Raw genomic sequence first — 21978 nt, 5'->3', positions numbered from 1 at the left:
AAAAATAAACTGGGAAAATCCCCCAAATTCCTGGTAAAAAATAAACAAGGAAAAATCCACAAATTCCAAATTGCTGAAAACAAAACCAGGAAAACCCCTCAAATTCCTGTAAAAAACCAATCCCACGAATTCCAAATTCCTCTGAAACCAACCAGGAAAAACCAATCCCACGAATGGAAAATTGTAGAAGAAAAGCAAAAAAAAAATTCTTTAAAATTTATTCCCAATTTATCATTCCTTTTCCTTTTTCATTCCCAAACTCCTGGAATAGGAACCATGGAAGGAGCAGCTTTAAACATGGAGTTTGGGCTTTAAACTCGGAAAAAATTCCCTCAGTCATTCAAAAAACCAGGAATTTTCTGCACCTTTCAGTACTCGAAACACAGATTTTCCTCAGGAGAAACAAAGGAAAAAAGCAGCTCTGGATCCCCAGAAATTCCTTTTCAATCACAGCTTATCCCAGCAAATTCTCTTCCAGGAGAAAAGTCCTTTTCCAAAGGTCTCCTCCCGGGCCAGGAGCACAAATTCCATCAAAAATTCCTGAAGATTCAGCCCAGGAGCCACCTCTGGTCGCACCTGGGAAGGAGAAGTTCAAAGAGAGCTGAAAGAAAATTCCGCTTCATTCCCAAATCCCAAGCGATTAGAAAAGTTTGGAATATTAATCACCAATCGAGGATTTATCAGCCAATCCCAAAATTCCATCATAAACTCCTAAAACATCCCAAAAAGATGAACTTTTTGCAGAATATCACTTTTATTTTGCTTTCATCGGAATTTTTACCTGGAGCTGGATGCAGCTTTTCCTGTCCCATTCCCAACACAATTCCTGCTGTCATCACCCACATTCCTGGGATTTATCCACGCTCACAGGTGACACTTCACCTCCATCCAGCGCTGCAAAATATTTGGATGAAATAGAAGTTTCCCAAGGATTTTCAGCATTCTCTCGATGCTTTCCAACAGCTCTTAGGGATTTTCCAGCCCTGTGTTTTCCAGGGAAAGCTGGACAAGCCCAGCCACATTCCAGGAACAGCAGGAAGGGACAAAGTGGAATTTTGGAAGGAAAAAAAAAGCACTTCTTACCTGTGTTCTGCTCCAGCTGATGGGAACGGTGCCCGGGGTTCAGAAATCCCAAATCCCTGAAGAGGAGCAGCTGTGGGCTTGGATCCTACATCCAACAGCTGCCACCTCAGCCAGCAGCGCCTGGAAAAGGAGCAGGAGCAGGGAATGCTTTGGGATGGAAAGGAGCTTAAAGCCCATCCCATTCCATGGGCAGGGATAACTTCCACTGTCCCAGCGTGCTCCAAGCTGGCCTTGGACATTCCAGGGGCAGCCACAGCTTCTCCGGGAATTCCAGCCCCTCCCCACCCTCCCAGGAAGAAAATCCTTCCCAAAATCCCACCTAACCGTGCTCTCTTCCAGCCGGAATCCATCCCCCTTACCCTGGCATCCCAAGGAAAAAAAATCCCTTCCAATCTTTCCTGGCGGCTCCCACCGGGAACCGAAGGATTCCCGTCCTTGGCCCTGCTCAGGGCTTTTCCCGGGGGGACCCTCCCGAGCCTCCCGCTCTGCCCTTCCCTTCTCGGGGGGATCCCCCCGAGCCTCCCGCCCTGCCCTGTCCTTCCCAGGGATCCCGGACCCCGCCGTTCCGCCCCGGAGCCGCTCCCAGCCCGGTGAGGCGGCCCCGGCCGCGGGGACCCCGCTGAGGGCGGCCCGCCCGCTCCCCTCCCCTCAGCACCGCCCCCGCCCCGCCGGGGCCATTCCCGGGGAGACCCTCCCGGCACTCCCGGGCACGGGCAGCGACTCCCGCCCTTCCCTTCGCCTCGGGAACGGCTCCCCAGCCCCGTGAGGCGGCCCCGGCCGCGGGGACCCCGCTGAGGGCGGCCCGGGCGCTCCCCCTCCCCTCAGCGCCGCCGCCCCTCCCTCCTTCCCTCCCCGGCCGCGCTCCGCCCGCCGCTCACGCTCCGCCCGCCCCCCGCCGCCGGGGCCCGCGCCATTACCCGCGCCATTCCCATACCCCGTTCCGCACCTTTCCCTCCCTCCTGGCTGCGCGCCCCGGGCCGGGCGACTCCGGCTCGGCCACCGCTCCCCGCCCCGGCGCCTCCCCCAGGCTCGGGCGGGCGGAGAGGGCAGCGAGCGCCGTGCCCGGCGCGGCAAAGCCGCGGCCGCTCCGTCTCCATCAGGCGGCAGCGCGGAATGAGCCTGGGCTCGGCGCCGGGCTGTCCCCCTGCCCGGCCGAGCCGCTCCCCCATTGGCTTCCGCCGCGCCTCGCGCTGCCGGTTGGCTGAGGCGCGGCGGCGGCGCGCTCTGATTGGCCGGCGGCGCTGTCAATCTCGGCGGAGCCCCCGGAGCGCCCGCCCCCGCGGTTATCAGGTTAGTGCGCGCCGCGGTGCTGCGCTCGGGCTTCCGAGCGGCGCTGGGCGAGCCCGAGTCCCTCCGCGCCCCGCGATCGGGGGGCTCTGCACAGGGGTCACTGCGCCAGCCGAGCCGGGCACCCTCCGCGCCTCCCGCCAGCCACGGACATGGACATGAAGAAAAGGATCCACTTAGAGCTGCGGAACAGGACGCCCTCAGATGTAAGCAATGCAATGCCAAAAAAAAAAAAAAAAAAAAAAAAAAATTAATGATAATAATGCTAATGATGAGAATAATAAAAAGGCATCCCACGGTTATTTTTTTTTTTTTTTGGCGGGGTGGAGCGTGCCAGGTGTTGGCGGGGCCGCTGCTGCCCTTGAGGTGCCTACCTGTGTGTGTGGGGGGGCCGTGCCCCCCGCTTTGGGGGGCGCGGGGCGCTCGCGGTGAGGTTTGGGGGGGTCCCCGGGGCTGCTCCTGCCCGTGCCGGGCTGCGATGCCTCGGAGAGGGCTCGCCGTGCATTAAATAAAAATAAGTTGCTCGCTCCTCTCTCTCTCGGCGTGTTTAGTTCGCAAATATTTGTGCAGGGTGCTGGGCAGGGAGAGGCAGACAGGGACTGCGAGTGAGTTGCGAATGGTTTAGTTTAAAGTGCGTCTTCATTTCTTTGCAGTGATCAGGCAAGAGAGACTGGGGAGCCATATTTGTAACTTTGTAGTCCTCATGAACGCGCCCTTTCTCTCTCTCTCTCTCTCTCCCTCTCTCCAGATGCTGAGAAGATAAAAGGAAAGAATTTTGAAACCAATGCTTAGCGTTGGTTGGGTTTGCTTTGGGCTTTTTTTTTTTTTTTCTTTTTTTTTTTTTTTTAATTTTGCGGGCGATGGGGCATCGCCGCCGGTAGCGCGAGCGTTGAATAATAAGAATAATAATCATAAGAATAATAATAAAAAAAAAAAAAAATGGAAAGAAATCAACGCACTCTCCACCCCCTCCATCCCCACACACGCACAAAAAGGCTGGATGTGTGTGCGTGTTTTTCCTTCTTCCCCCTTTTCCCCCCCTTCCTTCCCCCGGGGCCGGACTTCAGGTTGTTGTTCCGCGTCTCGCGGAATAAACGGGGGACGGCGAAAAACTTTGGCAGGACAAAAAAAAAAAAAAAAAAAAAAAAAAAAAAGCCAAACAAACAAAAAAAAAACCCAACCAAAAAAAAAACCCAACAAAACCCCAAAACAAGCAAGAAAATAGCGGGGGGGAAAGGAAGCGAAAAAATAGCAAAACCACCCCAAAAGAGTGGGCGGGAGGTGGCCGGGGGCAGGCGGGGCGCGAACCCGCGGCGGGGAAGCCCCTTCCCCTCATCCCCCCCCGCCCCGCCGGGCCCTCGGCGGTGACCGGGCAGGGCTCGCCGGGCCCCGGCCCCGCCGCGTCCCCCGGGCCGCCGGAGGCTGCGGGAAGGGGAGCGCGGGGGGCGAACGTACCTCAGCGGGGAGCGCCCGGGGCAGCGCGGCGGGACGCGGCCGGGCCGAGCGCGGTGTTGTCCGGGGGACAAAGGCGGGCGCGGGGCGGCGGAAGCTGCGCTTTAAAGTTTAAAAACTCCTGGGCGAGCAGGAGGAGGAGGAAGAGGAGGAGGACGGCACGGAGGGGGCACGGAGCGCAGAGCCCCGCGCCACAGCCGCCATGGCCGGCGCTGCGCTGCCCGGCGCGGGGAGCGCGGGGGCTCCGTGAGGCGAGCGGGGCAGCGCCGCACCGCAAGTAGGACGCGGCGCCATGTTCTGTGCTGCCCCCCCCGCCTTCCCTCAGCGCCGCCGCCTCCTTCTCCTCCTCCTCCTCCTGCCGCTGCCTCGGCCGCGGGCGGCCCCGCGGGGCCGTGAGGGAGCCCCGCTGCCGCCGGGGCTGAGGCGGTGCGGAGGCTGCGGCGGGGCCGCCCGGCGCCCTCCCGACATGACGGGCAGCGCCGCCGCTGCCATTTTGTCGCCGGCCGCGGGGCGGGAGGAGGCTCGTGACGGCCGCGCCGGGGTAAAAAAGGATAAAAAGCTTTTGAAAAATCGGGTTTTATTGAATATTCGGGGCACGGCGAGGCAGCGGCCGCCGGAGCGTGGCCGGGGCCGCCACAGCGGGGGGAGCCCCGCGGCCCCCCCGGGCAGCGAGCGCGGAGCCGGGAATCCGCCTCCTTCCTGGGCAGGGCCCTGCGGGGAGGCAGCGCTGGGCTTTGGGAAGTGTTTCTCTCCTTTTCAGCCTCTTTTTAAAATTAATTTTCCGTGATTTTCTTCTTTTTTTTTTTTTTTTTTTTCATAGTTTTCTATCTTTTGGTCATTGTTTGCCCCCATTTCGCTTCGCTGCCTTTCTAACTGGAGGCTTCTTGCCCGGTTTAAACTCAGACTTAAGGCTTTAAATGCAGCTTCCAAAGGTTTAAAACCGGGCTTTCACCCCCCCCCCCCCCCCCCCCCCCCCGCTTTCCACGCTTGGATTTTGTGCTGTTTCTGCTCAGTTTTGCCTCACGCCAAAGAAAGTTGGGACAGCTCGGAGCAGGAGGGGCTTCCCTGCTCCTCAGGGCTGGGAATGGGCAGCAGGGAGCTGGAAAATCAGGATCATTTCACCTGGAAACGCTTGGTTTTCCTTGGCACCCTTGGAATCTGTCCGGGAATTTGGTGTCTCGGTGTTCCCAAGGTGTCCTAAACCCCAGTTTTCCAGGTTTTTAGGCAGAGGGCTAGAGATTCCAGTTGGGAATGTTGTTGCGTTCCGAGTTGCTTCCAGCTGTGTGCACGTGTTTTTTAGGGGTTGGAGTGTGGGGGGTGAATTCTGTTCCTCGGCAATATTATTTAAGGAAAATTCCTTCCAAATCCACCCTCTGGAAGTGGGATTGGGAAGGAATAGCTGTGCCAAAGTGATTTATTTCTGGATTTCAGGAAGTTCTGGGGTATGAGGAGGATGCGTTTGGGAATTGTTTTCCTTCGTTTTGGGCGGTCAGTGTTTGTCCTTGTCGTTATTCCCCAGTTTTGATGTGGAATAGAAAGAAATCCTGGGGAAATCCCTCAGAATTTCGGAGTTCCCTCAGAATTTCGGAGTTCCCTCAAATTCCGTGCTGCTTTTTTAGAGAGTTTATCCTGAAATCAGCCAGGACCAGCCCTTTTATAAGTCAGGCTCAAATAATGGGACACGGATGGGGTTTGGTGCTTCTTCCTGAGCCTGCTTGGGAGATTTTATTGCTGCGCCGCCTGGTTTTCCATGGAATTCTCTGCTTTCCCATCAAATCATCCCATCAAGTGCCATCCTGATTAAGAAAACATCCTCCGGCTGTCCTCAGGTGGATTCTGTGGGAGATATTCCTTCCTTAATCTCATTTTTGTTGTTTAATCCTGTCATTTTCCCATTATTTTCCGTATCCACCTGGATTTTACTGCTGGAAATTTGGGATTTCTGGCTGTTGTTCAGGCAGGTGTTTTCCCAGATATTCCCACTTTTTCTCCTGTTCCATTCGTGAGGCGCAGCAGAATTATCCCTTGGTTTCTTTTATCAATACAACTTTTCATTCTAATTTATCAGCTCCTGATAATTATCATGACTTCCCAGGAATTTCCCTGATCATTCCCATGGGAAAATCCGGAGTAAAATCCAAATACTGGGAAGCAGGTGCGGGTGGGGGGTCAAAATGAGGCCCAAAATTTGGTTTATCGGGAGAAAGAATTCCTTTATCGGCTCCAAACTGCAGCAGGGATAAAACTTGGAATTTATTCCTCCCCGTTCTGGCTCATTCCTGGGGTTTTTTTCCTCCCCTGGAAGTTTTCATTCCGGAGGGAAACGGTGGAAAAACGTGTGGGAAATTCCCTCTGAAAGTGGAACTGGATTTGAAAAGGCTTTTTTCCCCTCTTCCTTGCTCTTCCCGTTTTCCCCGTTTCTCTGGGATGCCGCTGGATTTAGTTTTGGCCTCCTGAGAATTCCCTTTTTTTTTTTTTTGGGGAAGCTCCAAATGTTCTCTGAGATTCGGGTGTCCAAATTCCAGCTGGAAGGATGGGAATAAGAGGAAAAGCTGGGGTGGAACTGATGGAATTGTGTGGGATTCCAGCTCTTGGAATTCCCGAAGGAACCGAGCTTCTCATCCTGCCCTCGAATTGGTGGGAAAATCTCAGTCCAGACTTCTCCTGGATTAAACCTTGTCCTAACCCGGCCCTGGAGCAGGAATTGCTGGAATTCTGTGTTATTTGTCATGGAATAAATCCACATTCCTGCTGCTCTGCTCCGAGCGTGGCCCAAAACCTGGGAATTCCGTGGGCATTTTCAGGGATTTGGGAATTTTAAATTCTTGTCCGTTTCCCCGAGTTTCAAAGATCCGTTTGTTTCCATTGGTGAGCCGTCTGAAATATCCATGGAATGCTTCCTTAAATATTTCCATCCTGAATATCCATTGGCACCAGAATCCCTGGCTCTTTCCCTAAATATTTACATCCCATCAAACTGCTTCTCCTTAAATCCTTCCATCCCGGGAGGCTGTGGAGTGGTTATTCCCATTCCATCCCTTCCCTGGATTGCTCCCTCCTCCTGCTGCTCCGGGTGCTGGAGAATCCTGGAAATTCAGGATTGGGATGTCTGGAATACAGCCGGCTGTTGTCCAGGAAAGGATGGAGAGTCAGGGAATTTGGGAATGCTGCTGGATTGCACTTCTGGGATCTCGGGAAGGCGCAGGATTTTCCTGGGATAACGGGAAGGGAGAAGGGTCTGGATTGAGGTGGATCAAATGCTCTGTATCCACAAATGCCAGCTGGGAATAGAGGGTGGGAATGTTGTCCTTGGGAATGCTGGAATTCCTTGGGAATGTTGGACAACATTCCCAGCTTTTTCCATGACGTTGCTGCACTTTTCCTGCAGGAATTTTTTCCCCCTCTCCCCTGTCCTGCAGACAGAACAACCGGGAAATTGGGATTTCCCTGGATTGCTGCAGTCAATCCCGAAATTTAGGGAAGCACAATCCCTGGCAAACTTCCAAAAGCAGGGAAAAAAATCTACGGTTTTCCTTTCCACTGAAAGTTATCCATGGATTCCCTTGGATCCTTCAAAGCCGTGAGAAAAGCCGGAAAAGCTCTTCTTTCCCAAATATTTCTCCTCATTAGTCCTTAATTAATCTTCGTTTAAAGGCAGGGATTTTTTCTGCGTCTCCGCCTCATCCCGGGAATGCCCAGCTCCACATCCGAAGGCTCCCAATCCCAACCTGCGGAGTTTTCCAGGGAAAGCTGCACTGCGGCCCTGGGTTTTCCTTCTGTTTTATTGGATTTGGGAGCTGGCGGTGGAGGAAAAACATTTGGAATGTGGCAGCGCCGCTCCTCCAGGAAAAATCGCTGGAGCGATCCAGGGCAATTCCAGGCAGGAGCAAAGTGATCCCAGCCGCTGGAAAATAACGGGAATATTCAAAGGGAATGGAATTTCGTGGAAGGATGGAGCTGTTTATTCCCGGGTTTGGAAGAACAGCGTGTCTGGAATATCGGGAATTTTTATGGAGTTGAAGGAACAACCCCAAGAATTCCCAGTGAAAGTTTTCCATGGAAAACTCCGTGTGTTCCTGGTCTGTTCATAGATGTGACTATGGATCTTGGAAATGTGGGAAAGGGGATTTGGGGAATTTCCTGGGGCGTCAGTGATGGATTTTCCCTCCTGGAGTTTCTTCAGGATTGGAGATGCCCCAGAATTAGACACAAGAATTCCCAGGATTCCTCACCTTTCTGCCACTTAGGGATTTCCCGTGGATCCAGAATGGAGCAAAGGGATGTGAAATTACTGGAGCCATCCGGGAGGGGTTTTTTTGTCGGGATTAGAGCTGGAAAATCCAAACTCTTGCTGAAAAATTCCGGATATTGAGCCAGGTTTTTTTCCGGAGCTATCTCCGAACACGGAGCGGCTTTGGGGTAAAAGAACTCAAGGAAGAATCCCTCAAAACCATCCCCAAATTATCCAAACTCCGGGACTTTCCTGTCCCTTTTCCCAGCCCGTGATGTGGGATTTTCCGGAGTGCCGGCGGGAAGAGGCCGATCCTTGCGAGATGAGCCTGGATAAGCCCGGCTTGAGTGAGCCGAGTTTAAAAGGTGCTTTTAAGCTCCTGTTTAGGGATTTAGGAATCCTGGGCTGGGGATCCACAGGGATATCCGGGTGTCAGTGCATTCCCAAAATTCCGGGTGCTTGTGTGGCTGCTCTCTGTCCTTCTGTCGCCTTTAAGGACGCACCGGGATTTGGGAATTTGGGCCCAAATTCCTGCCTCTCCCTGCCCGTGGAGTGGAGATTTTCTGAAGGAGAGACTTTGGCTTTTTTCCCGGTTTATCCTGGAAAAAAAGGAGGATGAGGAAGGAATCCTGTGGCTCTGCAGAGCTCCCGGACAGGAGGGGGCAGGCAGCGGGATCGGGATCTGCTCCCAGGGAACAGGGACGGGATGAGCGGGAACGGCTTCCGGCTGTGCTGGGGGAGGCCCAGGTTGGACATCAGCAGGAATTTTTTCATGGAAAAGCTGGTTAAATATGGGAAAAGGCTGCGCTTGTGGAATTCCCATCCCTGGAAGCATCCGAGGAATTCCTGGATGCGGCACTCAGAGCTCTGGCGGGGATCGGGCACAGCTTGGACTCCATCTTGGAGGTCTTTTCCAAGCTCAGGGATCCCGGGATGCTGGGAGTTTAAATCATCCCTGGGATTGTTCCAAGAAAGTTGCAGCAGAGGAGGAATTCCAATCTGGATTTTGAGGTGGGATTTTGGACACCCCGGGATGAGCTCTGAGGTGCGGCTGGAGTTTCACAGGATGGGAATTCGGTGTTCCCAGGACAGGCTGAATCCTGGAAAGGTGCTGGCCTTGGGTTGAGGGCTGCGCTCCATGGCTTCGTGGTGTTTTCCGAGGATTCTCTGATTCTGGTTCGGAATTCCGGCTGGGCTGAGGCGGGAATGGAGCGTGTTCCCGAGGAACCCGGTTTTGCTCGGCAGTCGTGGATTGCTCAGCCCCAGCAGGGAATTCCTGAAGGGAACAGGGTTTTTTGGATAGGGAGAGTGTCCCTGGGGGAATTCCCATGAACTGGAGCGCAGAGAAATCCTATGAAATTCCAGGAATTCCTGGCAGGCGCTGGCATTGAGCCGCGGTGTCGCTTCCATCCGTAGAGGTGCTGATGGAATTCTGCTCCCAATCCCAGGTATCCGTGGGATCCACGTTAATCCCATCCAGTCCCTTCCCTGTGGGATTCTCAATCCTCCGGCTGCTGGATTTCCAGGGAATTGGGCTGTGTTCCGTGGCCGTTTTCCTGCAGCATCTCTCCTTGCCCCAGGATTTTCTTGGGATTCTCTTCCTAGTACATTCCCAGCCGGGAGATGGTCATGGATAACTGGTTGGAAATCAACTGATCCCATCTCAGCTATTCCCGAAAAAAATCCTGAATCCTGTGCGGCTTTGGGGAAGGAAATCCATCCGCTGTCTCCCGATGTCACCCAGGAAAAGGATGGAACACCTCGGGAATTTCCCCTTCCCTGGGGAATCTAATCCTGCCCCAGGTCACATCCTCATTCCTGAGCAGCAGGAGCAGCTGAGGCTCCCCCCATGGAATGGGAATCCCATGGAACGGGAATCCCCGGTGGCCACGGGCCATGGCACCTGCTGCCCTCCCTGCTGTGGGCAGAATTCCAGCTCTGGAAAACCGGGAAGAGCTCAGCAGCTCCGGAGCTGCGGCCGAGCGGACACGGGGCGGCCCAGCAGCTGCTCTGATCCGGGCTGGAGATATTCCATGCTCTCCTTGCCTCTTTTCCATGGGAGCCGTACGCAGGCTGGGATCACGCAGGGTTGGATCACGGAGGGCTTGGAATTGCAGCTGGAAAAGGAGGCTGGATTTCATTAATGAATGAATGAGTTAATGATTTTAATTGGGTTCTCCGGCTTGGGGACGTTTGGGGGTCAAGGAACGATCTTGGAGCAGGGATTGGCTCATGGGAGCAGCTCCGTCAATCCAGGGATCGAGTCAGATGCTCATCCAAGCTTTTGTTGGCCTGGTCACATTCCAGGTGGGATCGGAATGGGAAATTCAGGCAGTTCGTCAGCTCCAGTTGGAATTTTGGGAAAGCTTCCAACATCAGTGTGGGGAATCCTTGTCCGCACTCGGAGCTGGCCATGGACATGGGCTGCTGCAGGATCGTGGAATCCCATGGAATTCCACGGAATAATTTGGGTGGGAAGGACCTTAAAGCTCATCCTTGAGCTGGGCAGGGAACCTCCCACTATCCCAGGCTGCTCCAAGCCTTGCCCGACTCGCTCCAGAGGGATGGGGCAGCCACAGCTTGTCTGGGAATTCCATCCCAGCCCTGCCCCAGCTCTTCCCAACTTCTGAGCCTTGCCACGCCCTGCCCAAAAAACCGGGAATGTTGTGCCTGTGGAGGGCGGGCGGGCTTCCCTCCAACGCTGCAGCACAAAGCCAGCGGAGCGGGAACCTGAGGAGATCCATTTCTGCTCAGGATTCCCGCATCCGTGTGAGGATCGATGGGGAATACGGGGCAGGACGCAGCAGGACACAGGAGGCAGCGAGGTCATTCCTTACTGGAGAGAGAGCCGAGGCTTTTCCTGGACTCCACAGGCTTGGGAGAGCAAGAAATTCCCCAAATTCCGAGTGCTTGCATGGCTGCTCTCTGTCCTTCTGTCGCCTTTAAGGACGCACCGGGATTTGGGAATTTGGGCCCAAATTCCTGCCTCTCCCTGCCCGTGGAGTGGAGATTTTCTGAAGGAGAGACTTTGGCTTTTTTCCCGGTTTATCCTGGAAAAAAAGGAGGATGAGGAAGGAATCCTGTGGCTCTGCAGAGCTCCCGGACAGGAGGGGGCAGGCAGCGGGATCGGGATCTGCTCCCAGGGAACAGAGACGGGATGAGCGGGAACGGCTTCCGGCTGTGCTGGGGGAGGCCCAGGTGGGAAGTTGGGAAAATTCCCTCCTGGAAAGGGCTGTAAACACTGGAACTGCCCCGGGAGGTTTGGAGTCCCCATCGCTCGGAATTCCCGAGGAATTCCTGGATGCGGCACTCAGAGCTCTGGCGGGGCTGGACTCAGTCCCGGCTTGGACTCGATGAGTTCGGAGGGCTTTTCCAAGCTCAGCAATTCCATGACTTGGGATGTGTTGATAAGGCCCCCTCTGGAGAAGCTCCAGGTCTCGGATGTCATTTGGAATTCGGTGAAATCCAGTGGCTGCTTCCAAAGAGTTCCCTGTTCCTGCCCTTGGAGTAGGTTGGATGCTCCCTGTGGATCCCGTGGCTGTGCCTTTGGGAACCGGGAATTCCGGGAAGAGACAAGAGCCCTGCTTATCAAACAGTGTGGAGCGATGGTAGGAAAGCCCTCAGGAGCTCCAGGGAATGTTCAATCCAGAGGGAGCATCCCCAGCCGGGATGTCACAAGCTGGAAGCAGCCGGGAATGTCAGGAACAGAATCTGGGACAAAGGCTGGGTGAGGAACACTGGGAAGTTGCAGCTGCTCCAGGTGGGATATCCCAATCCAATGGATTCTGGATTCGCCCTGGGAACCAACCAACCTGGCACCTGCAGCCTGGCTTTTATCCCAAACATTCCCTTGGGAGCGCATTCCAGGGAGTGTTCCCATGGAGTTTGGGCCTGTGGGTGTGGCTTTTCCAGCAGGTAGCAGTTTTTTGGGATAAGTACAGGTCCTGTGGTTGATATTCCATGAGTGCTTATCCCTGCTCCGTGGTGTAGGGACGGAGTTAAGGATACCTGACTTGGATTTCCAGATCTTTGGTGCTGCTTTTGGACACAAATTCCCGGGGGATTCTTAATCCCAGATGTGTCCACCTGGAGCGGCGCAGGGATTTCCGTGGGATCCACCTGCACCCCCTCACCTCATCCAGGCGTGCTCCAGGATTCCTGGGTCCGGAAAGGTTTATCCCGTATTTCGGTGACAAAAAGCGAGGAAAAAGGCGGCAAAATTGTCGCTTTTACACATTGCTGGGGAAGTTCAGCTCTTTGGAGGGATTCAGGAGGTGGAATTTTCCTCAATATTCCCAGAACTCCTGAAACACAAACGAGGAGGAGATTCCAGTGCTGCTGGACTCCGGGGAGCTGGTTTAGCTGGAATGTGGTCGCATTCCCGCTTCCCTGTGCACACACTGCCAGCTCTGTGCTCCTGTCGGGATGCAGCGAGCCTGGATGAGATCCAGCGTCCCTCCAGAGGGCTCAGCACGGAGAAGGGATCTCTGTGTGGCAGCCAAATCCTTGGAAAAGTTCCCTGTCGGAGGGGCTGCAGAAAGCGACGGCCTCTCCCGAGGGCCGCGGCTGCTCCTCCTTGAAACTCCCGGGATTTTATGGAGAGGGAATGTGCCGTGGAAAAGCTGGAGCGGGATGTGCAGGGCTGGAGGCAGAGAGCTGTGGGGTGTTGGGAAAAATCCCACAAACCCAGTTCCTCCTCCTTTGGCACACCTGGATTTCCTTGGGGGTTCTTAGGACATAGAGCCCTCCTGGGATTTTGTTGGGAATGCTGTTGTTTCCAGGGATTCAGGGAGTTAACACCATAAGCACCGACACCGTGTTGCTTTTGGGAAGGGTTGGGAGTGTGCTCTGCTCTTCCCAAACAGCCTCGGAACTCATCCGAGCTTTCCAAATGTGGATTGCAGGATTCCGGGAGGTTTCTCCATGGATTTGTTGGCTGTGCCAACAGGGAAGGTGGGAACGTGGCACTTGTGCATCAAAACTTCCTGAAAAGTGGGGAGGAAACAGCCTTCCCTAAAAAATTCCATGGCAGGGTTGGAATGGGATGATCCTAAAAGTCCCTTCCAACCTAAAGCGTTCCAAGATTCTCAAAAAATGCAAACTAAAAGGAAAAAAAAAGGCACTTGGATCATTTGCCTTCGTGCTAAAGGCTTTTCCTTTGCATCCAAGGCTGTTTCCAGCTCTTCCTTAAATCTCCGCTCTCCTCCTGAGGGAATTTTTGTCCAGTTCCCTGGGTTTTTTGTCCAGTTCCCTGTTTTCCGTGCTCAGGGAGGATGGAGGGATGGATATCCCCCCTCCTGGATCAGGGCAGGAGCTCTTTGTCCCTCAGCGGGCGAGCTTTGGGCGCATTCCCTCCCCTCCCCTTCCCTCCCTTCCCACTCCCCTCAGCCCCCAAAATTCCCCGTGAGCAATTCCCAAACTCCTCTGAGGCAAAACCCACACCTTGAGCTTCTTCCCGGTGTGAATCCCGAGGTGTCCTGGCTCCGTGTCCGCGGCTGTTGGGCTGAGGTGACGGAGCAGGGACACCCGGATCAGGAGGAGTCGCCTCCATTGCCCTTTTCCCGCCCTTTTTGTTTTGGCGGGAACTCCGGGGGCGCGTGTGGGGAAGATGAGGGGAAAAACTCTTTGTTCACCCCCGAAAGGATCCTCTGGAGAATCCTGATGATTAAACAGTGCCCAGGGAAGAGATCCACGGTTTTTCCTTCACTTCTTGGATTGGTTTTTTTTCCCCATGTAAATTTCAAGGCGGTGAGTGAGTGGTTTGGGAGTTTTATGTGGGGAATTTTGGGGTTCGTTTTTCCCTCATCTCTGTGGGATCAGGAGCACTGCCTTGGTCTTGGGTTTCCTCTCCCCACCCTGGGATTCTTCGGGAAGAAGAACTCTTCACCCTGGAAAACTTTGGAGTCATTCCTTATCCTAATTCCAGGAAAACCATGGATTTTTCCTGTCTGACACTGCCCCTCCTCCTCTCCACGATTCCCTTGTGCTCTCCTATTGCTCTGGGCTCCTTTCCCTTTTCACTCCAGGGATTTAATTAGAAATCCAAGGATGTTTGGAGCTGGAAAACTCCGTCGGATTCTTCCCTGTGCAGCAGGATTGCAGGAAGAAAAATTAAGGAAATGAAATATTTGCATATTAATTGTCCTTGCTGGGAGCTGAGCTGTTATTCCGTGTTTCTGCTCACATTCCTGCGGGTTCTTTATTCCAATCCCAGCATTATTTTTCCCACATGGAAACAACCCCTGTGCACCGTGCAGTGCAGGGGAAGGGCTTTTCCTGGGATTTAGGGGAAAAGTTTATAGGGGAAAAATGAGCTGTTCCTGGGATGGGTGGGCCCTTCCCATGGAATTCCACAGAGCCCAGGAAAACTCACTCTGGCTGCAGAGGGACGGGAATCCCAGGAAGTTTGGGATAAAAGTGAGCAATTTAGGTAAAAAAGGAGCACTTCTAGCCAGGCTGGAGTGCATTTCGGGAATCTGGGATTGGTGATGGTGTATCCAATGAAAAAAAACACCAGGAAAGGACCCCCCAAACAACACCCAGGCCCTTGGGGCCATGTTCTCCACACCGGAGGATGTTTCCCCTCCCCCCGTTTTGGGGCCATTCTCTCTTCTTTTGGGGATGTTTTCTCCCACCGTTTTGGGGCCATTTTCTCCCCGTTTTGAGGCCATTTTCTCCCCGTTTTGAGGCCGTTTTCTCCCCTTTTGGGGCCATTTTCTCCACCCTGGGATCATTCCCTCCCCTTTTGGGGCCATTCTCTCCCCTTTTGGGGCCATTTTCTCCACCCTGGGACCATTCCCTCCCCTTTTGGGGCCATTTTCTCCACCCTGGGACCATTCTCTCCCCTTTTGGGGCCATTCTCTCCCCATTTGGGGCCATTTTCTCCACCCTGGGATCATTCCCTTCCCTTTTGGGGCCATTCTCTCCCCTTTTGGGGACTTTTTCTCCACCCTGGGATCATTCCCTCCCCTTTTGGGGCCATTCTCTCCCCTTTTGGGGCCATTTTCTCCACCCTGGGATCATTCCCTCCCCTTTTGGGGCCATTCTCTCCCCATTTGGGGCCATTTTCTCCACCCTGGGATCATTCCCTTCCCTTTTGGGGCCATTCTCTCCCCTTTTGGGGACTTTTTCTCCACCCTGGGATCATTCCCTCCCCTTTTGGGGCCATTCTCTCCCCTTTGGGGCCTTTATCTCCCCTGTCGCTCTGCACCTGGCACAGGAGATAAGGGGCCAGTGCTGTGACACTGGGAGCCTCCCCTTGCCTCATCCCCCACCACATCCCTCCAACTCCCCAGGAAAACCCTTGGAGCTCTTCCCTAAAATCCCACATCCGCTCTCCCTGCTGATGAGGGCCAGGGGTGCTCCCGCTTTCCAGGGGTTGGAAAGATCCAGCAGCTTTTCCGTGCGTTTTACCAAAACATTGTCATATCCCAGGAGCTGTGTGGAATTTAATACTTCTTAGTCGAAAAATTCATCATTTGGGAGTGGATTTTTGGGATACTTTTACTCAGGTTTCCGTATTTTTTTAGGAATTCTCTGTCACCTTTACCGCAGACTTCTCCCGAGCCAAAGGATTCGTTTGTAACAGAACGGAATAACAATGATTTCCATGATTAATTAATTCTAGATCAGTTTATGGGCAGGATTAGCTGTTTAAATGGTTTAGTATTAGTTTCAATGATATTATTTCAATTAAATAATTCATTTAACTAACATTATTTAATTTTAAAAAGGTATTTTGAGCCGGAATAGTTTTTGGTGGGAACTCCGGGGGCGTGTGGAGAACGTGAGGGGGAAAAAACTCTGTTTACCCCCACATGGATCCTCTGGAGAATCCTGATAATGAAACACAGTTGAGGGACAAGATCCACGTATTTTCCACCTGAATTTCAGCCCAATGAGTAATTTGGGAATTTATTTGGGGAATTTGGGGGTTTCTTCCCACGCTGTGTGGGAGCACTGCCTTGATCCGGGCTTTCTTCTCAACGCATCCCCCAAATTCCTGCGCTTTGCTGTTGAAAACCTCCCGATTCCTACCAATTCCTTGGAATTCCTTCTATTTCTCCTCGATTTCTTCCCTTTCCAGGTGAAAGAGCTCGTTCTGGACAACTGCAGGTCATTTGAAGGGAAAATCGAGGGCCTCACGGATGAGTTTGAGGAGCTGGAATTCCTCAGCACAATCAACGTCGGCTTAACCTCAGTCGCAAATTTACCAAAGTTAAACAAACTCAAGAAGGTAAATTCCACCTCCCCGGGCCAAATCCGTCCCTTTTCCCTTCCCCGCCTGTGGAAAAGGGGCTGGAATGGGCTGAAATGGGATTTTTGAGGATGTTTTTGGGCCCTTTGCAGCTCGAGCTGAGCGACAACAGAATCTCAGGAGGCCTGGAAGTGTTGGCAGAGAAGTGTCCGAACCTCACGCACCTAAACCTAAGCGGCAACAAAATTAAAGATCTCGGGACAATAGAACCTCTGGTGAGTTGGGATTGCTCCAAGCAGTGGCATTCATCCCGCTCCAAAGCCCTTGGAATACCAGCCCTTGGAATACCAGCCCTTGGAATACCAGCCCTTGGAATATCCCAGCTTGCTCCAAGCCCGGCCTTGGGCACTTCCAGGGAATGTGGCTCCTTGAACCTGTGCCAGGGCCTTTCCCCCTCATTCCCTCCCAAAGTCCCGCTTATCCCTGCATCTAGGCACAGATCCCAAGTCCTGGTGAGTTGGTTTTGCTCCAAGGAATGGGATTAATCCCATTCCAACCCTTTGGAATAGCTCGAGCTCTCCCAGGTTGCTCCAAGCCTGTCCTTGGGCACTTCCAGGGAATGTGGCTCCTTGAACCTGTGCCAGGGCCTTTCCCTCTCCTTCCTTCCCAATATCCCGGCTAATCCAGGGATCCAGGCCCGCATCCCAAGTCCCTCTCCCTGTTCCCGGTGAGCCGCTGCTTCCCTCTAGTGGCTGCCGGGCCGGGCTCCCCCATTCCCGGCGGGAATCACCGCAGCTTCCCAGGATTCTGTGGGCTCTGGATCCATCTCCAGGCTCAAAAATTCCCATTAAAACCCCTCCAGGAGCCCTTCCCTTCATGGATCTCCTTTCCTGCAGCACTGTTAAGCTCACAGGGAGGCCTGGAGCTGCTCCCAGTGCTCCCAGTTTTCCCAGTTCCAGCCCTTTTTCCCCAGTGCTTTCCACATTAAAGGGAAGGGAGAGATTCCCTAAGAGCTGCTGTTCCTTATCCATGGATAAGCCTTAATACAAATCCTCATTTCCGTGGGATTTTATTATTAGGATTCCCAAGTGCTGTGGGCACTGCAGACCTCTTCCCAAAAAGAAATCCCACAAAACCCCAGGAGCTGAATTCCTGTTCTGTTTCCATGTGTTTTTTCATTTTCCATAGGCTAAGGAAAAATCATTCCATTTTTTAAAGCTCTCTTGGCAAAATTCTTGTGTCCAAATGCTCCATTCCTGCTTCCATCTGCAAGAATTCCTTTGGGATAACTCCCTGCACATCAGTTATTCCCAGAGCGGTTCAGAGCTCTTCCCAAATTTAACTTTTGGGAAGTTCTGGACTCCAGGGAGAGCCTTTCCCATCCCAGATCCCAACTGGGAGAGCCCAAAACACCCCCGGGAATCCCTTGAGCACATTCCCCGTGGAATTCCTGCACCAGCAAACCTCTGGAATTCCTTTGTTTTCCCAGAAAAAGTTGGAAAACCTGAAGAGCTTAGACCTGTTCAACTGTGAGGTGACCAACTTGAACGACTACAGAGAAAACGTCTTCAAGCTGCTGCCGCAGCTGACGTACCTCGATGGATACGACCGGGATGACAAGGAAGCGCCGGATTCCGACGCCGAGGGATACGTGGAGGGCCTGGATGACGAGGAGGAGGATGAGGATGGTACGTGGGATGGAGGAGGTGGGATCACAACCCGCTCCTGGAGCTGCTGGGGGAGGAGAAGGGCGGGAGCGGCGAGCTCGGGGTCCTGAGGGAGGGAGGGGAGGGAATGAGGGGATGGAATGAGGGAGGGAGGAGATGGAATGAGGGAATGAGGGGATGGAATGAGGGAATGAGGAGATGGAATGAGGGGATGGAATGAGGGAGGGAGGGGATGGAATGAGAGAATGAGGGAATGAGGGGATGGAATGAGGGAATGAGGAGCTGGAATGAGGGGATGGAATGAGGGAGGGAGGGGATGGAATGAGGGAATGAGGGGAAGGACCTGAGAGAGTGAGGGAAGGGAATGAGGGGATGGAATGAGGGAAAGTGCCTGAGAGAGTGAGGGAAGGGAATGAGGAGAAGAAATGAGGGAATGAGGGGAAAGAATGAGGGGAAGGACCTGAGGAAGGGAGGTGGGGGAATGAGGGAATGGAATGAGGGAATGGAATGAGGGGATGGAATGAGGGGATGAGGGGAGGGAATGAGGGGAAAGAATGAGGGCAAGGACCTGAGGGAATGAGGGAAAGAAATGAGGGGGAGGAATGAGGGGAGGGACCTGAGGGAATGAGGGAAAGAAATGAAGGAATGAGGGAAAGAAATGAGGGAATGAGGGGATGGAATGAGGGAATGAGGGGAAGGACCTGAGAGAGTGAGGGAAGGGAATGAGGGAATGGAATGAGGGGATATGGGGAGGGAATGAGGGGAAAGAATGAGGGCAAGGACCTGAGGGAATGAGGGAAAGAAATGAGGGGAAGGAATGAGGGGAGGGACCTGAGGGAATGAGGGAAAGAAATGAAGGAATGAGGGAAAGAAATGAAGGGAAGGAATGAGGGGAGGGACCTGAGGGAATGAGGGAAAGAAATGAGGGAATGAGGGGAAGGACCTGAGGGAATGAGGGGAAGGATCTGAGGGGAAGGACCTGAGGGAATGAGGGAAAGAAATGAGGGAATGAGGGGAAGGAATGAGGGCAAGGACCTGGGTGTCCTGAAAGAATGAGGGAAAGGAATGAGGGAAAGAACTTCATTTTCCCAAAGGAATGAGGGGAAGGATCTCAATGTCCTGAGGGAATGAGGGACAGGAATCAGGGAGAGGAGCTGAGTGTCCCAAAGGAATGAGGGGAAGGAATGAGGGAATGGCGGGAAGGAGCCAGGAAAGGAATGAGGGAATGGCGGGAAGGAGGAATGGCAGGAAGGAGCCAGGAAAGGAATGAGGGAATGGCGGGAAGGAGGAATGGTGGGAAGGAGCCAGGAAAGGAATGAGGGAATAGCGGGAAGGAGGAATGGCGGGAAGGAGCCAGGAAAGGAATGAGGGAATGGCGGGAAGGAGGAATGGCGGGAAGGAGCCAGGAAAGGAATGAGGGAATGGCGGGAAGGAGGAATGGTGGGAAGGAGCCAGGAAAGGAATGAGGGAATGGCGGGAAGGAGGAATGGCGGGAAGGAGCCAGGAAAGGAATGAGGGAATGGCGGGAAGGAGCCTGGCAGGGCCTGAAGGAGCAACTTCCTCAGTTTTATCCCTAGTGAAAGACCGGGATGACAAGGAAGCGCCGGATTCCGACGCCGAGGGATACGTGGAGGGCCTGGATGACGAGGAGGAGGATGAGGATGGTACGTGGGATGTGCTCCGTGGGATTCCCGGCAGCTCCCGCATCCCAAAGGAATGTGGGGAGGAGGTGGCAGGGCTTGGAAAATCCCATTCCTCAATCTGGGAATGGAGGGGTGGGATAAGGAAGGAACCAAGGGAAGGGACTGAAGGAATGGAAGGAACGGGGATGTCCTGGAATTGTGGAAATCTTCATGGAAAAGGGTGAGGGGAGAAGCAGCTTGGGCATGGAAAAAAGCAGGAATTAGGGAAGTGCATGGAAAACATGGGGGAGCTCCAGTGAATTCCCAGTTCCGAGCCAGGCCCTGAGGAAGGAACACGCCAGAATTCCAGGGAATTCTGGGGGATCCCAGTGCTTTAGGTGCCGCCTTTCCCCGGCTGCCCCTGGAGCCATCCCTGGCTGCGGATCCGGCTGATCCCGGGGAATTTGCTGGATTCTCCCATCCCAGCGGCGCAGCAAAGCAGAAAAGCTGGATGTGCACTTTTCCCGGGAATGCTGAGTGGGAGCTCTGGGAAGGGCCACTTCCCAAAAGCTCCCAAACACACGGAAAACACTCCGGGGGCTCCGCACTTCCCGCTTTTCTGCTGGGAATGGTCGGATTTGGGGGCTTTCCTTTCGGGAATTCCCGAAAAGGCCAGAATTTTGTGTCCCTGGGAGGGCTCCCGCTGGATAATGGGAAAGTTCTGCTCCGGATTCCTGGAATAGCCAGGATATCCTCCAGCTCCCAAATCCTTGGGAACAGTGGGAAGTGGAGCAGCCGGAGGCTCCGTGAGCGACTCTGACCCTGCATTCCCAGAGCTGCCGCCAATCCCGTGCTATCCCTAAGGAATTCTCCACTTGGATTGCCAGGGTTTGGGGTGGAATGAGGAAAAGTTTTCCATGGATTTTGTTTTTCCAGAGGAGGAATACGATGATGACGCTCAGGTAGTGGAGGACGAGGAGGATGAGGAGGAGGAGGAGGAAGGGGAAGAGGAGGATGTGAGCGGAGACGAGGAGGTGAGGCTTGGAATTCCACAGCGGGAATCAGCGGGATCCGACCGGGAAGGGCTGGGCAGGAAAGGGCTCAAATCTGGGATTTGAGGAGTTTTAGGATGGGGATGGGGGAAAAATGGGATTGGGGGGGTGGGGGATGGGATTGAGGGAGGCGAAAAGGGCTGGAAGGAGGGGAAGTGGAACTGGAGGGGGAAAATGGGATTGGGAAGGGGGGAAATGGGATGGGAGGGAGAGAAATGGGATTGAGGGGGGAAAATAGGATTGAATGGAGAATGGGATTGGGAGGGGGGAAAATGGGATTGCAGGAAAGAAAATGGGATTAGGGAGGGAAAATGAGATGAGAGAAGGGAAAAACTGGGATTGGGAGGGTGGGAATGGGCTTGAAGGGAGAATGGGATTGAGGGGGGAAAATGGGATTGGGAAGGGAGAAAATGGGCTTGCGAGGGTGGGAATGGGATTGAGGAAGGAAAAGGGGATTGTGGGAAGCTGTTTTCCCTCTCCTGCAGCCCCGCCCCCTCTCCCACCCCTCTGGAATGTTCCTCAGCCTCCCCAGTCCACCCCCGAGGCTCCGGAGGAACGCGCTCCAATAAATCCCGGTTTTCCCGGAGTCGGGAAGGGCAGCCCCGTTGCCAGGCGCAGCTCGGGAATTCCCGGCCGTTCAGTGCCGGATTCCTGCTGTTCCATCCCGAACCGGCCCCCCTGGGAAGCGGCTCCAAGGCCTCGGGAAAAGGGCTGTCGGGAAGGATCCCGGGCCGATGCCGAGCTTCTCATCCCGCTTTTCCTTGTCCTCGCAGGAGGACGAGGAAGGCTACAACGACGGCGAGGTGGACGACGAGGAGGACGAGGAGGAGGCCGGTACGGAGCCCGTCCCGATCCCGCTTTTCCTGCGGCTGCAGCGCCTCGCTCCCAGGGCAAACGCCGGCCCCGCCCAGCGGGAATGCCGCCGCGGCCGGGAATAACGGGAATTGTTTGTGTTTTCCAGAGGAAGAGCGGGGCCAGAAAAGGAAACGAGAGCCGGAGGACGAGGGCGACGAGGACGACTGAGGCGCCCCTTCCTTCCCGGGAGATTCCCTCTTGTGATTTGACTGTTTTTATCCCGGAATTCCCTCTTTTCCCACCTCCCGACCCTTTGGAATTCCTTTTCTTTTCCCGATTTTTTTTTTTTTTTTTTTTTTCCGTTGGTTTTTTTTTCCGGATTGTAACGTTGCTGTGGGAACCGAGCGAGGGTGGGCACGGGAATAAAATCCTATTTTTACTGCCACTCCTCCTGGAATTCTTTGGGAATTTCTTCCTTTGGATCCCTTCCCGGAGTCCCTGGAGCTGCGAGAGTTGAGTAGGAACCTGAGTTTGGGAATTCTTGGAAGCGGAGCTCGGACATCCCGGAAGCGGAAACGAGGAGAGAACCGAG

The 21978-nt window shown here is 54.1% G+C and overlaps 2 protein-coding genes and 1 long non-coding RNA gene across 16 annotated transcripts; 2 read left to right on the top strand and 1 right to left on the bottom strand.

The window, feature by feature from the left end:
* Positions 1-184: 184 nt before the first annotated feature.
* On the bottom strand, positions 185-4168 carry LOC125332629. Of its 6 annotated transcripts, XR_007206559.1 has the most exons (5): positions 3826-4168; positions 2745-3121; positions 1084-1203; positions 782-894; positions 185-576 (listed from the first exon to the last, which is right to left on the bottom strand). It is a non-coding gene; the product is annotated as an uncharacterized LOC125332629 (long non-coding RNA). The 6 variants fall into 6 exon arrangements; XR_007206563.1 differs by lacking the exons at positions 2745-3121; positions 3826-4168 and adding an exon at positions 2001-2164; XR_007206561.1 differs by lacking the exons at positions 2745-3121; positions 3826-4168 and adding an exon at positions 2018-2164.
* On the top strand, positions 2408-21831 carry ANP32A (acidic nuclear phosphoprotein 32 family member A). 9 transcript variants are annotated; one of them, XM_048317747.1, is made up of 8 exons: positions 2408-2576; positions 16140-16289; positions 16403-16525; positions 17740-17938; positions 19483-19581; positions 20476-20573; positions 21115-21425; positions 21553-21831. In XM_048317747.1, the coding sequence occupies exons 1-8, from the start codon at positions 2523-2525 to the stop codon at positions 21653-21655; spliced, it is 1137 nt and encodes a 378-aa protein (XP_048173704.1). In that variant the 5' UTR covers positions 2408-2522; the 3' UTR covers positions 21656-21831. The 9 variants fall into 9 exon arrangements, with proteins under 9 accessions (XP_048173704.1, XP_048173709.1, XP_048173708.1 ...); XM_048317752.1 differs by having other exon boundaries at positions 2411-2576; positions 19495-19581; positions 21365-21425; XM_048317751.1 differs by having other exon boundaries at positions 2413-2576; positions 21365-21425.
* LOC125332628 lies at positions 6723-16133 on the top strand. Its single transcript, XM_048317754.1, has 2 exons — positions 6723-8800; positions 11252-16133. The coding sequence occupies exon 2, from the start codon at positions 13079-13081 to the stop codon at positions 14003-14005; it is 927 nt and encodes a 308-aa protein (XP_048173711.1). The 5' UTR covers positions 6723-8800; positions 11252-13078; the 3' UTR covers positions 14006-16133.
* Positions 21832-21978: the final 147 nt, after the last annotated feature.

The sequence above is a fragment of the Corvus hawaiiensis genome, chromosome 13 (assembly GCF_020740725.1).
Source record: "Corvus hawaiiensis isolate bCorHaw1 chromosome 13, bCorHaw1.pri.cur, whole genome shotgun sequence".
Taxonomy (NCBI): domain Eukaryota; kingdom Metazoa; phylum Chordata; class Aves; order Passeriformes; family Corvidae; genus Corvus; species Corvus hawaiiensis.
This window is presented reverse-complemented; position numbering and strand designations above follow the sequence as displayed.

What these genes read in the sequence shown, in the direction of transcription:
- ANP32A (XM_048317744.1), top strand. Translation starts at nt 4,289, where the DNA reads ATGACGGGCAGCGCCGCCGCTGCCATTTTGTCGCCGGCCGCGGGGCGG. An exon ending in AGTTAAACAAACTCAAGAAG is followed by an intron (nt 16,290 to 16,402) that starts GTAAATTCCACC and finishes GGCCCTTTGCAG; the next exon opens with CTCGAGCTGAGCGACAACAG. An exon ending in ATGTGAGCGGAGACGAGGAG is followed by an intron (nt 20,574 to 21,114) that starts GTGAGGCTTGGA and finishes AATGTTCCTCAG; the next exon opens with CCTCCCCAGTCCACCCCCGA.
- LOC125332628 (XM_048317754.1), top strand. Translation starts at nt 13,079, where the DNA reads ATGGCAGGGTTGGAATGGGATGATCCTAAAAGTCCCTTCCAACCTAAA.